This window comes from Hippocampus bargibanti, linkage group LG13 (assembly GCF_051943395.1).
Source record: "Hippocampus bargibanti isolate YZ-2025 linkage group LG13, ASM5194339v1, whole genome shotgun sequence".
NCBI classification, from domain to species: domain Eukaryota; kingdom Metazoa; phylum Chordata; class Actinopteri; order Syngnathiformes; family Syngnathidae; genus Hippocampus; species Hippocampus bargibanti.
In genome coordinates this window covers 11,448,590-11,465,487 of record NC_142746.1, presented here as the reverse complement: position 1 = coordinate 11,465,487, position 16,898 = coordinate 11,448,590, and the positions used below count along the sequence as shown (strand labels likewise).

Sequence of the window (16,898 nt, the reverse complement as noted above, 5' to 3'; positions counted from 1 at the left end):
TGGTTACATAATAAATGTATTATCTGAAATTTGCTCTGGCGCAATATTGAAATAATGTAACCTTAGTGAAAGTGGGAGTTGAATTAAACTTCCCAAAAAATATTCCCAAAAAATATTCAACTTCTCTTTCATTTGGGAAGGAAATGTGTTAAAGTGGGAAAACAATTAGGTCTATTTTATATGGACTGAAGCTCAGTTACTCTCTGGTTCATCCCTGGATACTTTTTTTGTAATCAGGCAAATTATAGACAGCCCGGGTCCTCAGGCAGGATGTGATAGGTCAGGTTTCATATGATTGCAGTCTCCTTCAGCTCGTCCTCCAACTGGTCAAGCCTGCCTCGCCCGTGCGGTTTGAGGAACCTCTGTCCAAAAGTCACTTTATCTCATCTCTAGACACCCCTCCCAACGGTAAGAGACCTGTCTGTGCGAGAATGAACTGAAACGTCCTCGTCGTTTTTAATGCAAAGAAATGAGCGGTCTAACTTGCTTTTGTTACTCGCCGGCAACTACTAGCTTTAGCAGCGTTAGCTATGCTAGCTGGGACACGTTGTGTCTGACTCATCTAAGATTAAACCAAATTAACTTATTCGGAAAGAAATGCATTCTATGTATATTTCAGTGTCACACTGACAGCTCATGTGTTCTGCACTTGACCAATGTCTTCGGATTTGAGTAGAAACGCAATTGTTGCACTTTGGCCTTTACCGTGTGACAGCCCTCGACAACGCACATCACTTTGACGTGCTCCTAATTAACGCCAACATGTGCCCTCCACCCCGCCTAACTTTTAAACCAATTTACGATAAGAAGCGGTTGCCAAAATGTCAATCCGACCCACATTACCGGTAACCTTGCTCGTGTGTCGTCAGCCCACTCGAAGTGGTTGAGTCCGTAAAAGCCACGGAAAATAAAACACAAGTACGCTTAGTGAAATATGTGTATACTACTAAAACGTGTGCTTTCAATCGGTAAACGGACAACGAGCTTTACATTTGTAAATGCGTCTATTCTATCTAGCTGTTCTAAAACAATGGCGGACTCCTGGAAATGCGACTAGTTTGCAGGTCGTAAGGTCAGTAGTGTCACAGAAGTATTATTACACATTGGTCAATTGCATTTTCTATCATTACGTTATGTACAGCTAACCTTCTTGTTAAACCCTTGAATGAGCTGGAAATCCCACATATAAACTAAACAATTCACACATCTGGACAATTTATTTTAAGTCTTTATTCTGAGCGAACGTGCAGCAAGCATGTTTTCCAGTATAGTATGGATGGAGACAATACACTTTGGGCAGTGGTTCCTAATCTTTTTGGAGGCACCAAACCCCACCAGTTTCATATGCTCATTCACCGAACCCTTCTTTCAATGACTGTGCCCACTAACTGCATATGAGAGTCAGGGGTGGACCTCTGCGGCGGAGGATCCCCGAACCCCTGAGACCGATTTACCAAACCCCTAGGGTTTGATCAAACTCAGTTTAAGAACCACTGTCTTAGGGAGAACATGACAATTCCACACAGATGACCTTTCACCAGTCCCAGGCCGTTTGAAACACAAAATTGTGACTGCGATACAAAAACAAAATCATTTGTAGTAACATCAGTTTGTATCTCAAAACATGTTTGTTTGTTTGTTTTTTGAAAGATTCACAGAAGGTTTAGATCCAAAGTCATTGTTGCATACGGATTGCCATTCAATGTCATTTTTTTCTAAAAACGGAAAATGTTACCCCCCCCCCCCTAAATTTGCTCCAAGAGACTCATTCATACCATGGAATGATTTTCACACTGTAAATGAGTTTTCTTTAGACCATCTAAAGACTTTTCCTCCTTGTCCACAGAAAACAATGGCCGTGCCTCCCTCATATGTTGATCTGGGCAAGTCTGCCAAGGACATCTTCAATAAGGGCTATGGTAGGTATTCCTTTGTGACGATTACAAAAAAAATATTTCTCAGGAAGGGCATCCGACTTAAAAGCTCGGCCAAAACAAACATGCAAATCAAACCTCTGAAGATGGAGGACAATGATTTGCTGTGGCGACCCCTGAAGCGAAAAGCCGAAGGGAATACAAGATTTTACAATGCGGTCTGCTCAAACTGAATTTGATCAAAACAACTCTTTGCTCAGGATTCGGCCTGGTGAAGCTTGATGTCAAGACAAAGTCGGCCAGTGGAGTGGTAATTATTGTATTTATGTACTTTTGCACTGAATGCATGATGTCAAAACTGCTTGGTGTCAAATAGTTGAATGAGTGACCTCTTAATTTGTTAGGCTATTGGGCACTGTCGGAGTTGTTGATACAATTGCTGTTATGTACATTGCAATTGCGGCTCATGGTGATGGAACCCACGATATTTTGAGGGGGGTCTGTGATGAAAAAAAAGTTTTCAGGACCATATAATGAGAAATGAGAAAGTGTGCGGTCGTGGGGCGAGGCGTTTAGCAGTTTGTAAGAGCTTCTTACTATATTTTATATTTTTTGTTTTTGTTTAGGAATTCAAAACATCTGGATCCTCCAACACTGACACCAGCAAAGTCGTCGGCAGCCTTGAAACCAAGTACAAGAGGGCAGAGTATGGCTTGACCTTTACTGAGAAGTGGAACACTGACAACACTCTAGGAACAGAAATTATCATTGAAGATCAGGTAAGAACAACTAATTTCAAATATGAGGCACAATCTGTAATGTCAGCGAACCCCGCTGTATACACAATGCCCATTCATCAAATTGTTTTCTCTTAGATCGCCAAGGGACTAAAGTTGACTTTTGACACCACCTTCTCGCCAAACACTGGGTATGAAATTTTGATTAGAGATTTTAATTGGGTCTTTTGGATAACCTCAACCTGTGGCCATTCATCACAATTTCACACTGAATAAATCTTCAGCCTCTCCAGAAAACACACTCTTTGTAGACAAGATTGAAGTGGATTTTCTGTCATTCATGTTCCCAAAAAATCCATTTTCCAAAATAGTCTCCATTATTGTGAATTGGCAAAATATTAGAAACTACTGCCAAAGTTGAAAAAGTGTATTGTATCGGTCTCAATTTAGTTGCAGCCTACATTGTTGGCGCTGCCAGCAAGAATCAGAATCAGAAAACCTTTATTCGCCCCACAATGGGGAAATTTGCATGTATACTATGATTTCTCTTGTGTGTACTTTAACAGCAAGAAAAGCGGCAAGGTCAAGACGGCCTATAAGCGCGAATACGTCAATTTGGGCTGTGATGTGGACTTTGACTTTGCCGGACCCACCATCCATGGCGCGGCCGTCGTGGGCTATGAGGGTTGGCTCGCCGGCTACCAGATGACTTTCGACACTGCCAAGTCCAAAATGACCCAGAACAACTTTGCCATTGGCTACAAGACTGGAGACTTCCAGCTGCACACAAATGTGTAAGTCATGCAAGCTATTAAAATTACTTTTTTGGATTAAAATGTATTCCTGTATCAGCAATTCATATCAGATGTTATTTTAAAAATATTTTTTGTGGAGCAGGCTGCTGCCAAAAATATTTGAATGTCTTCCTGTTTTTCCCCCCTGATGGAAGGGTCAGCACAGTGGAACAGCAAAAAAAAAAATCCATCATAGAGCCGCATGATCATTTTATAAATGCGTGGTCGAAAACCACATTAACATAAGAATTTGAATTAGTAAGTCTGCGGTTGTTGTTGTCTTTAACAGCAATGACGGTGCAGAGTTTGGCGGCTCCATCTACCAGAAAGTGAGCGACAAGCTTGAGACTGCCGTCAACCTGGCATGGACCGCAGGTAGCAATAGCACACGCTTTGGCATCGCTGCCAAATACCAGCTGGACAAGGATGCCTCCGTCAGCGTAAGTACAGCAGCCGCAGTGAAACAAATGCAAAGTTTTAAAAGTACTTAAACACGCCCCCTTTTGTGTATTTACTCATGTATTCAGGCTAAAGTGAACAACAACAGCCTTGTTGGTGTTGGCTACACTCAGACACTCAGACCAGGTGAGTTGCTTTCACCCAGTGCAACTTTGACCAGACCATCCATTCATAAATGTTGCACTCCACCTTCTGTGGAGTGCAACCTGTTTTATAGCACTCCCATACACTCAGTTCACATTCCACTCGTAAATTGTTTCACATGTTTTAAAATGAGGGGTGAGGAAGAAATCAATCAAAAAATTTTTTGCAGCAGAGCCGCAAGAGGCTGTGTATACGTTATTGTATATTGTAGCACCAGTGTTGTGTAGTTGATCAGCTGATTTCAGTTTTGCCCAAAAGTTGCTGAACTCGTCACACATCCAATTATGTAAATTTTACGTTTGTGTATTCATCCCAGATAATCTTACTAGGGTCCCAGCAGTTGCTGGCATACCTTTTCTCCAGATCAATAACTGTGTGCAGTGAACTTTTTTTGCACAGGATCGGAGGGACACGCAGTGCATTGCTTCCCATTTCTCATTTGTTTTACAGTTAAGGCCTGGATGTGTTTTTCATGCGTATGTCTGTCATATTTGTGACACAATGACACGTTCTGACTTGCATACAAATCCCAGTTGTGCTGCGATTGTGACACAACTCATCATATATTCAGGAATGCCTCATATGTGTACTTAGGTCCACATGTTGACAGGAACTGGGTCAAAATCCAAAAGTCCATTTGGGGTTCAGGGTGATTTGTTCATGGTTTACAAGCATCTTAATGTTGTCTCCTTTAATTTTGACAAATGTCAAACACATTTAAAGTCTGATTTAGGAAAGTCTGCGTATATTGAACATTCATACTGCTTAGTTCGAGTGACACCGTTCCAATTTATTTATTTCAATTTGAATGTGCTACATCATTTTAGCTGCGTGAATTGTATAAAAACACCCACATATGAATTATCAGTTGTTAGGAATCCATCCCTTTTTAAATATCAATAATAAAACCACACAAGGGATTTGTCTCCAGTAGTAAAATCAATAACGGTCAACTATTATAAACAAGGACATACAGTAAAGTCTCGTTATATCGATATTCTCAGGAGTCTGAAAAAAATGTCGATATAACCGTACTATCGATATATCCGTCCTGCGCCGAACTGCATTAAAAGGGGGGAGCAATATGTGAATGGGGGGGGGGGGGGGATAAAAATGTCTTTACACTTTTTTAATGACTATTTCCTTTCAAAAATGCAACCAATGTAAAATCCTCGCGTTGTTCTATACACACGAAACCACGAACGCCAGCATGTACAAACATATGAAAAACTGATTGTTGCAAGCGATAAAGATATCTGAATACAACACAATTAAATACAGGGATGGAAAACAAAAACTGCAACGTTTACATTAATTACGTTGATGACGTATTCTGCGGCACGTCGAACTCTTTTGCGATGGAGGATTTGCTCCTTGTTGGATTCTCCTCGACAGCCACTATTGCCTTGTACTTCGTTCCAAGGTCACAATTCTTACGTTTCCTCATGGTTTAAATTGGTGTGGAACAACACTACTATATATAAACTCTGCTACGCCTTTTTTATTGTGCTCGCGTATGACGGTTCAAAACACGGAAGCTGGTAGAAAATGGCATCTGCTACACTGCGCAAGACACGGGAGCTGGTCACGTGACCAACGGCACGACCGATACAGATTTCGATAATGGTGGTACTGTATAGAAACGGCCTAAGCAAATATCGATTCGCCTTAAACTGCTTTGGTATCGATATAAACATAGCAAAATGGCCGGCGGGAGATGAAAAAGAGCACCGTAATAACGGGATTATCGTAATACCCATGAATCGTACTAAACGTAACTAATTATACATAAAAAGACTAGAAATTAGCCGGGAAATGAAAACAGTATCGTAGTAAGCAGTATTATCAATATAACCGATATCGATATAACGAGATTACTGTAACAACTATGTATGGGAAGACATTCCGTAATATAGTCAGATTATATACAAATAATTATTTAACTCAAGTTACCCCAACATAAGTGACATTTTTCTTCCCCGAAATGCTCATGTTATTCAAGTGGAGTGATACCGCTGCCGTAGCATTGAAGCAATGTTTTGCAAGTACTATATAGATGCTAATACATCTCTCGTAAGTAGTTTGAGCATGTAATTGGTAGCACTAACGTGGTCTCCTGATCCTGCCCAGGTGTGAAGCTCACCTTGGCCGGCCTGGTTGACGGCAAGAACATCAACGCCGGAGGCCACAAGCTGGGTCTGGGCTTGGAACTGGAGGCCTAAACTTCTCCTCCATACCCAGGAACTCCGGAATATCAGAAGAAAATTGGCCTTACGCATTTCCCAACCAGCAAAACTGGGGATTAGAAATCGGGTTCACAAAGGCTACAACAAAAACTCTTAACTTGAGTGAGCACCGGCATCATGCTGATGCTTTTTTGTTGCTTTCTAGTTGTGAGAGTCTGATGGCATGTTATTTATATAAATGAAACGTCATGGTTCCTGTCCAGCATTGCCATCAATCCAATACAGTCCCAGTTGTGCTTAACAGTGCCCATGTGGTTTAGTCATCTGTGCAGACACTCCATATTTGTATGGTGAGCGCTTTCATCCCCACTGCGATTTCTTATTAAAACACCACAGTCTGATATTCCTCAGTTTGAAAGTACACTAGGCTTTCTTCCGTTGCTATTTAAATAAAGGTGCCAGCCACCTCCCCGCGTGCACACGTCTCGATGGTCATTACAAACAAGTCCATTGACCACACCAACAAAAACGCACTTGGAAGGCTCAGAGTGCTCGAAAGCAATGCCAAATTTCTGCAATCAAAGGTTAAAGGGGAGTTAACTAAGTCTCCTCTCACTACAAGGAGGACATGAAGGTTATTTTGTCTATGTTACCTTTTCAATAAAGTCTCCATCCTACAACTGGCTCATGAAATGTTTCTGCAAAATATGAACAACTTGAATTCACATAGTTTTGCTGTTATTTCATTGAAATGCACGTAGACACAGTACATACGTAGCCGTACGCTTTGATGACTTAGGAATGCTTGAAATATTGCCTTCGTTTTTTGTAAGGGTTACTGAACTAACAAATGAGACCAGGGATTTCCAAGCAGGGTGCTCTGACAAATTAGCCTATTTCACTTAATTTTGTAATCATTACGTATCCATATGCCAGAAATTGACAAAAATAATGAAACACGTATCCACTAGATGGCAGAAAATACAAGAAACGTATGTATCCACCAAACTCATGAAAAAACGAGTCACTGCTGTGAGTATACAGTACATGTACTTGAATTAAACAGGACGAAACTTTGCACTGAATGAGTAAACCGAGACAAGATTGTTATTTCAGTCTTTGGTTGTGTGCCATGACATGTTTTTTTTTTTTTTTTTGTAAAACAGGTTCCTTGCCTCAAAGATGGATAAAACACATTTCATGTGAGAAAAATCTCCTGAACATAATCTCCATAGCGTCCCCTTTTGAAACGAAGTATTTGCCCCTACCTCATAATGTTAATAGTTTGTTTTATTTTTGTGGAGACAATAAATAGAACTCCATCTACAATACCAATACTTTAATCATTATAGATTCATGGCTTACAAATGGACATCCCACAACCCAGCCTAAACTTGACGTAGAGAAACAAACTTCAAGTTTCTTTCTTGTACCAGCCTTTCTATTTTCCTTTTTTGGTGACAATTTGAATGCAATTTTGCGACATCTGAAGATTTTTCAGAAAACACACAAATTAGGTCAGTTTCCCCAGTAACAATTACAGTTGAATTTTCTAAATACGAATAGTTAACTCCAAAAACTAATGTCATGACTCCAAAATACCAAATGCGCCTTCAGTGCAGATGTAATGATCTCAAAGTCCATTTAGCGTTTAATGGCAATGCTCAAGCCGTCCCCGACAGTGAGCATGCTCAGATCGATCCTCTGGTCTTTGTGGAGCTTCTTGTTGAAAGCATCCAGAGTCCTCGAGGTGACGTCATCAGGAGCAGGATCCACGACTCTTCCGCTCCACAGCACCTTCCACGCACACCGGCACGCACACATGTTAAACATTTTCTTCAAGGCCAGTATGTACATTCTGTACATTTTATGGTCCTACATTGTCGATGGCAATGATGCCCCCTTTCCGAACGAGCTCCAGGGACTTTTCATAGTATCCGTCGTAGTTCGATTTGTCAGCATCGATGAACACAAAGTCAAAGGTTCCAGTTTCACCAGCTGCTATCAGTTCATCTACAGGAAATAGAGATCAATGTCAACAATTCAAGCGCAAGTCAATTTTGATCACAACTCACCAAGTGTTGACATTGCCATCTGGAGTTGTATGTTGATCTTATTCTCCATTTCGGCCTGTAGGAAGAATATTGCTTGAAAAGTACTGTTGCATAAGGCTTTTAGTATTCTGGAATTTGGGCGAATATGTACTTCAGTGTAACAAAAATTTAGGGGCTAATATAGTGGTGCTTTGAGAAAGGACTGACCTGACTCATGAACATTCCTCTGCACTATTAATTTGCTTTGAAGAGCAAGTATTTTATATCTCAGCACTATGGTGGCGATGAACTCAACTGAAGTGTACACCAACCTGCAGCTTGTCAAATAGCAAACAATTTGCGATTAAAAAAAGGACTTTTAGCTGTTCAATACCATGCCCAGTTGAAGTCAACTGTCAAACTAAACAAAACTAAGAGAATTACACATGTATGTAAAATAGTCATATACATCTGCCTTTAAGTGCATTGGCTTAATGCAAACACAAAATCAGAAATGCCATAGATGGGCAAGCGAATAATGCTACAAGCAACAGATATATTGAAAACAATAATGTTGCAACAAATGTAGACAGACACTCAACACTCACTGGTTGTCTTCAAACTAACGATCATTATTATTTATTAATGTTAATATAACATTTAATCAAGTTTGTTATTTCAGAAATATGTATCAAACTGGTTTGGTGACATCAGTTTGAAATAAACTTGCCTGATCACATTACCTCTTTAAAAAAGGGCTTTGCAATTTCTACATAGGCGTCATTTGTTTCACATGCTACCACACGTCCATTCTCGGGCATGGCCAAAGCCATACTGAGTGCATTGTACCCTGTGTACATCCCTGCAGGGTATAAAATAATTGTAAAAAAATACAACAATTAATATTCATTCTATTTTAATTCAGTAAAATGCATTTAGTGTTCTTGGGTTGCGGTTAAACTCACCGATTTCAATAGCCTTGGTTGCGTTAATCAGTTTTATGAGATTGGCCATGAACTGGGCTTGTTCGCTGGAAACCATCATGGCATGCCATTGGTCATCGAGAGTTCTCTGAAAAAAAAAAAGTACAAATTTAAGGCCTCAAATGTCAAAGAAAATGTGAGGTTTAAACCATCATAAATGTTTTAGACTTTTTTTATTATGTATGAAAATTTGAAACTCCCTCTTAGAGGACGTTGAATAAAAATATAATAAATAATCATAATTCTTGTCAAAATATGGTGTGTGGCACACTGCCATAGGTCAATAATATATGATAGTTGTCAATGTACCGCACTTTGTATGCAGATTGTCTGTTTGTAAGTGCTCTATCAAAACGAGACAGGATATTTTAGATGTCCTATTTATTCTATTACTTACCAATTTCAGTTTTGTGAGGACTGGGTTCTCTCTTAGCGAGTTATTGACAACGTATTGCAGCACCGGGTCATCCTTTCCTCGGCTGTGACTCTTTCCAACAATTGTCGTCCTTCCCAAGCCTTTAAGACATTACATTTACTTGAGCTGCCATCCAATTTATACACACACAAAAACATTTACCTATGAGTAGCACAGAGAGTCCGAGGAAGAATAGAAACTTGATGTCTGCAGCCATTTTCTCTCGCCGAAGAAGGGAGTTTTTTGTTTGACTCCAATGTTCACTGTTAGATGTGTTTATTTGACCTTAGGCACTGACGTTCAGCGTGCTCTTTAATCATGAACAATTTTAAGTGTCAAAATATAGTTGCTAACATATGCCTTGTGATGAAGTTGCAGAAACACGCGATCAATTTTGTGAATACTATTCTTGGGTTTATTTGAGATAATGAAAATACATTTTAGCGGCTGTGCTTGAAACCTGGCTTAACGGACCTCTCAGAGGCCTCTTTCTTAATCAAAATACTTTGACATCCCACCTTCTTCAAGTGCAACAACATCATCAACTTACATGGTTCAATACCCAAATAAATAAACATTTAACCAAATTCACAGTTTCAAATAAGACATCTATATATTATCATTATATTTATTCGTAGTATTAGTATTATTGGTGTTATTATTATTAATAAGAATAATGTAGGGCGGCCCTAGAGGTTAGCACGCCGACTTCACAGTGCAGAGGTCGCCGGCTCGCGTCCTGCTCCGGTCTCCCTGTGTGGAGCTTGCATGTTCTCCCCGGGCCCGCGTGGGTCTTCTCCGGTTTCCTCCCACATTAAAAAAAAACAAAACAAAAAAAAAAACATGCATGGCAGGCAGATTGAACACTCCAAATTGTCCCTACGTGTGAGTGTGAGAGCGAATGGTGTCTCTGTGTGCCCTGCGATTCCTGGCAACCAATTCAGGGTGTCCCCTGCCCAGTGCCCGAAGACGGCTGGGATAGGCTCCAGCACCCCCGCAACGCTAATGAGGAATAAGCGGTAAAGAAAATGGATGGATAATAATATATTGCATTTTCTGTTTCACCTCATTTGTGTCATATTGACTGGAATTTGCGGCGATTGGTGAAAATTCAAATACATTTCAAAAATTCAGCACATATTCGGTCATATACAGTATTGTTGAAATATTTAAGGTTGCCAGGGTTATATGTTATTGTTGTTTCTTTCAATGTGTCAGTGTGCCCCTCCTGAGCAGCTAAATCCCTTTACAAAAGATTCATCTGTTTTCAATTCATAGGTTTTGCTTTTAACGTTTCTTCAAAGCAGGTAAAACATAATAGCAGTGTTTTGTACATGATTTTTTGGGGGGATACACCGCGTTTCCGCTGCAGCTTCAAACCTGCAGACAGTCAAAAGGGGAAGCGGTAAATTGTGGCTGAGGTGTTGAAACTCGTCAAGGGCACGACTTTCCTCTATCTGAATTCTCATTAGAAATGCACAAACAAGAACACATCGGTGAGAGGAGCCATGACGCGAATTGCCTGGGAAAAAAGTTTGGGCTTTAACAAGAAGGAAATGAAGGGAATTTCATCTAGCTTTGCTAATAGATCCTCTCAGTGAAAATGGGTCGACGTGTTTTGCCGCCATCTTTGTCTGCCGACCCCAGCCCCCAATAGCTGCGGGCCTCGGCTTCCTTGACGCTAATTGTTTCTGCTACTTGTGCCAAGTACCAACTCTTACCCGGCACGTTCCTGCAGACAAGCAGGAAAAGGTCCCTTGGCTGCTTTTTGTGCCTGTTTAAGCCATGAAAAAAGCGAACAAGCGCGCCGCCGCCATCTGCACCTCAGCAATGCTCCTCGCGGCCGCGACTGTCAACAGTGCCATGGCGGCACACATCATCGCCTGCTCTCAGAGGTAGCAAAATCAACACCAGAAAACAAAAGTGACAACTGCTGCTGTTAATATGAAACAAAATAATTCAAGAGGTCTCTGTTTTGACGAAACCGAGTGGGAGAACACTTTGTTTTAAAAAGCTGGCATAGGACGTGGAGACATGAATATATATGCTGTTTCCAAGGCTAAATGTATTTCTCCATCCCCATTACAAAGAGGAGATATGCCATGTTGTTAAAATGTCACCACGATTCTTTTTTCATTTAGTCATGTGTGGATTTAGATAACATGGCAGTTTGTCAGACGAGCTACAAATTTTCAGTGGCTATCCTCTAACACACAGGTGTCAAAGTCAAGGTCCGCGGGCCAAATCTGGCCCGCCACAGCATTTTTTTCGGCCCGCGAAAGCAAATCAAACTTGTTAAATTCCATGATGATTCCTAAAATCTGAGCCAAAATTTCATATTTTTGGATGTCAACCATAATAAAAGTCATTATTCTTGACTTCAGATTTGAAAACGAGTTATTCATTAATTTGGTGTGTGCTCTATATGTAATATTTGAAGGGATTTAAACATTCTAATGGGTTCCCCAAATTCATAACGGCCCTCGAGAGGAAACCATAACTACAATGTGGCCCGTGGCAAAAAATGACTTTGACACCCCTGCTAACATATTTAATGTTTTAGGAGAAACAAAACACAAAACTCACTTTCCATGTTACGTGAAGACAGGGTTCAGGAAATAAATAAAATTAACAAACATTAACTAAATAGCTTAGTTTTCAGAGAACACAGTGTCAGTAGTTGACCTTTTTGGGGAGCATGAACGATATAGACAACAGTAAAAGATAACAGCCTTTAGTAGTCCCACAATCAGGAAATTTACAATCTACAGCAGCAAAGTTAAAATGTTGCCAAGGGGGTACAAAAGAAAAACAAACTATTGCATGCACAAAATTTCAATATTATAATCCCTTGACTATACTTACTTTCCCACCTTCTTATTTATAATAGACATTAGCCAAAAGTGTATGTATGTCAATTTTGCAAAAGCAGGCCAGATTGAGTTTGACGTGCTACAATGTTAAAAACATGCACACCACCGACATGTGATTTATCGAATAACTATCAATTGTGTTTCCGTGTGAATGGATTAGTTTCTTATGCTTTGGTAAAAACAAGCAGATTTAACTAGCTGAACAATTACTGGAATTAAATTAAAATTAATATGTCACTGTAGTAGACTGTAAAATTTAAATGATGATGACTGCAATTTGGAGGGGGGTGGGCGGGAGATTCATTTTGACCAGTCCGTTTATTTTTTTTTCACAAGTTTAGTAGTTTATTTATTTCTGACTTCAGTGTTAGATGTGGGCTATCTAACTTCCAGTCCTGGGGTAGAAATCCGTGTACTGTATACATTTATAGACGTACACGTATCCTCCCTTCACTTTGCTTTATTTTTGTAGCTTCTTCATTTTACCAGCAAGTGGCACTGTTGTTTAGCTAAAGGCCACATTTTTGTTATGCCCGAGCCTCCCTTTGTGGGAGGTAATGTCACTTTCCCCTTCTTAAATTGACCAGTGACAACGTCACAGAGCACACAGCAAGGCAAAAAAAAAAGACATGCTGCTGTCGCATCATCAGCGTTTTTACCAAAATAAAAAAAGAGGTATCTTATGATGATTCACTTCACTTTGGCTGTGAGAAGACTGATAAGCAGGCATGAATATTTAGTGCCACTAAGTACAACGGAGAAACTGACAGACGCCTGGCGGTGTTCAATTGACACGTTCGGCATGTACGTCTTCTGTTTTGACAGTGTGACAAGTCTGCTCTGATGCTCCAGAAGTGACTCGCACGTGCGTGCGCTGCTGATTATATTGACACCCGTTTTCACTCAAAGTGGGCCATGGCGCTGCCCTGCAGTTTTCTTCAGCACAAGTATGTACGTAAAGAGCGGCGGTATATGTAGGCCACATGGCGACCTGCATCACAATGAGCTTATAAGGAAATATTCCCAACACCTGCTGCTTTTCAGTCATGTAAATCATAGCTTTATTGAACCTGAACTAGAAATGAATGTTGAGGATAAGCCATTCAGGACCTCTTGATCTTCACTTTTGTGTATTCAGACTCGTCGGAACAAAAGCAGAGATCTTTCTGCACATTAAAAACAAACAAACAAACAATCAAACAAACAAACCGAAATGAATGGCAGGTGTGGTTGTTTGACTTACAAATCACCTAGAGCATCTATTCTATTAACCTAGAGTGTAAATAAATTCAGAATTGAATTTCCATAGATACGCTCGGTAAGTTGACAGTCTTCAGGAGGGATCAAATAGGCTCGGTGAAGCTCAGAGAAAACGCGAGCATGTGTGAAAGGTGCTGACACTTTGCACAAGCCAAGAAGAAAAAAATAGAAAACGTCACATCCACTGAAACAATTACCAGAAGAACGTCTGCTCTTGACGTAGTGTCACATGGAAAATTGTTTTTGTCAATGTATCATGTTTCTTCCATTTGCATTTATTTCAAGAGCTTCTGAAAAGTAATTTACAACTCATATTAATTACAGACCAACATCAAATTGTAAAACAGGAATTATGGAGGTTGTGCCGTGTTAGTATGTATTCTTCAACTTCTGTGCAAAGTCTTTACTATATTTTTCCGCACAATAAGGCACACCTAAAAGCATTAAATCTTGTAAAAAAAATGCCAACAGTGCGCCTTATAAACCGATATACCTTGTTGTGCGTAAAATACGGCAATATCATGTCCAATGATGTCTGCAGTTTACAAGGCTTTGAAACCCAAATCAACGGAAGATGTAACATACCAAACGTTATACGTATCCTGCACTCTCCTACTTGGCAAAATGTGGCTGCAGTCAGGACAAAAAACACGTGAAGACCTCATACAGACGCTTAGATACTATTGTAGAATGTGAGTATTGTGACCTCAAGTGGACAAAAACAATTGCTGCTCATGACATCCCTACTACTGTGTCAAATAATGTAACATGGAATTTTAGCCATTTACTTGAGTGATATGCGCCTGTAAAAAAGTTTCTATAGTTACACCCAACCTTATATGTTCAGACCGATGTATACATGATAATAGTGGGAGGTCAACGCCAACTGAGATAGGCCCAACAGAAGATGTACTTCCTGAAACTGCTGAAGATGTGTTGCCTGCCACAGGAGGTGCGATGCCAGTTCTACAAGGCAGTCATTGAATCAATCCTGTGTTCTTCCATCACGGTTCATTTCGGGGCCGCCACAAAGGTGGACAAAATCCAAATTCAACGGATTGTTAGGATGGTGGAAAAAATCATGACCCACTTTCGAGGACTTCCACACTCCAAGAACCATGACCAGAGCATGAAAAATCAGACTAGACCCTGTGCATCCTGCCCACCACCTTTTCCAGCTACTCCCCTCTGGCAGGCGCTACCGATCTATACGCACCAAATACAGCAGACACTTCAACAACTTCTTCCCTCGAGCCACGGAGTCCTTCAACAGTAACCCAAATCGAAATGTACCATGGCAATTTCGCACAAGCCTGTTGAACAGCATCCCCTTACAGTTACTGTAGCACAAGCTCTGTACTCACTTGAACTACTGTCACTGATCTATATAATCTCCAACACCAGACACTTTGAGGTGCTGAAGGAGGTCTGCATAATTACACACTGGTACCACAAATGCAGTGACTGATTACTTTAAAATGGTTAAATAATTTTCTGCACACACTGTATCAATGTTATTGTATTTTATTCTACCAACGAAATGTTTAGATCTGCTTGATACTTTGCACATTGTTTCACAGTTGTTACTGAGAGGTACTGTGTACATTAAATAATGCCCTTTCATACTTATTTGCCATGTCTTACGTGTGCAGCGTAGCGTGTCCTACCGAAGACAAATTCCTTGTGTGTTCGTCATACTTGACCAATAAAGATGATTGTGAGTATTTCAATGTACACCGTTTGATACTCTACCTCTTGATTTTGCTTGCATTTTTCGCGACTGTTGTGACATTAGCATTGTGCTAGGTAAACATTGTAGAAGATTGCATCAGGCAGGTAACCCGCTAGCCAAGTTAACAAAGAAGAAAAAATGTCAGTTTGCTGTTTATGTTCGACAGCTTTTAGTCTTCAATTGTAGGTACAGAATTTTCGCTGATGATATCTATCTCACCATATGAAGTTATGAACGCTGTGCAATCAGACACTTTGCTCAGTGGTGTCATACACTGCAGAGAAGAAGGAAATCTGTTAAACCGCGGACACATGTATGGAACTCCAGCTAACGAAGACCACTTAAAGCTTTGTAGCTATTGTGTTTCTCACGCTGATGTTGTGATCGCTACGGCAGCTATGTAAATAATAGAATCGCACGTAACTCGCAAATGAATTCGACAATGAAGAAAATCACAGTTAATTCCAGTTTGTATAATCACTCATGATGAAATAAGAGATGATATAACCTTTATTTGTCTCTAATTGGAGAAATTCCCAATGGTGTGGAAACAATTAGTTCTGGCTCTCATTGGAATTTGGACGTGGAAATAACAATTGACCAATTATGGCAAAAGAGGGCCTCTTCCCAAATAAACCGTTGAATAAATGCCCACCATGCTATGCGTTTAACACGTCTGCCACAATATGTTGATGTACACTACATGGAATCTGTTTCATTGACAAGCCTGCATTTTCACGAAACCAAATTCAATATTTACCTCATTTCCTGTGCAGGGTCACAGACCCCCCCGACCCCACTCCAGCCTCCCCAACCTGCGATTAGTCCCCTCATCTGTCTGCTGTGTCCCACTGTGACCTCACTTGAGGCGCTAATGATAATGTTATAACCTAGACCAATTACCATGGCAATCAGACTCACTTAATTGAGTTGATTATGAGCTCTCCCTCTGAGATGACCCCTCTGGACTCAAGAGGAAGGGAACACAAAGAATCAGAGGGTGTGGATGCGGCGAGGGAGTGTTTCTTTGGGCGATGTATGTCACTGCATGACAGACACATGGGATGACTGTTGGTGTGTGTGTGTGTGTGTCAGGGGGGCTGTTGGGAGATAGCTTGTAAGAGAAGAGAGCAACCCTTCAGGGACGTGTAAGGGAGTCAAGGGGAGGAACGGTGGCAAGAGAAAAAAAGGGGTGGGGGGTGTCCGTCCCAGGCTGAAGGTTCGCAATCACCCGAGCCTGTGTAATTCACCCGGACACACACAACATTTGGAGTTAATCCAATCAGCGGGGGAAAGCACGACACTCCCATCCGTGCAAGACACACAAACATAAGGTCAAGAGCAGCTTGTATTAGCGCAATGATGTCAGGGACAAGTGGTGTGGATAATTGACTTTCAGCACGCTTAA

The 16,898-nt window shown here is 40.7% G+C and overlaps 2 protein-coding genes across 2 annotated transcripts; one reads left to right on the top strand and one right to left on the bottom strand.

Annotated features, from left to right (window-relative positions):
* The first annotated feature begins 254 nt into the window (after positions 1-254).
* On the top strand, positions 255-6,874 carry LOC148889308 (non-selective voltage-gated ion channel VDAC2). The gene is made up of 9 exons (XM_089011725.1): positions 255-408; positions 1,847-1,919; positions 2,135-2,184; positions 2,501-2,653; positions 2,750-2,802; positions 3,178-3,405; positions 3,695-3,845; positions 3,933-3,990; positions 6,139-6,874. Exons 2-9 carry the CDS (start codon positions 1,853-1,855, stop codon positions 6,228-6,230), a joined length of 852 nt encoding a protein of 283 aa, XP_088867851.1. The 5' UTR covers positions 255-408; positions 1,847-1,852; the 3' UTR covers positions 6,231-6,874.
* Positions 6,875-7,518: 644 nt separating this feature from the next.
* comtd1a (catechol-O-methyltransferase domain containing 1a) lies at positions 7,519-9,899 on the bottom strand. The gene is made up of 7 exons (XM_089011726.1): positions 9,788-9,899; positions 9,608-9,726; positions 9,193-9,298; positions 8,971-9,089; positions 8,270-8,324; positions 8,074-8,207; positions 7,519-7,991 (listed from the first exon to the last, which is right to left on the bottom strand). The coding sequence occupies exons 1-7, from the start codon at positions 9,840-9,842 to the stop codon at positions 7,839-7,841; spliced, it is 741 nt and encodes a 246-aa protein (XP_088867852.1). The 5' UTR covers positions 9,843-9,899; the 3' UTR covers positions 7,519-7,838.
* Between the last annotated feature and the right edge of the window lie 6,999 nt (positions 9,900-16,898).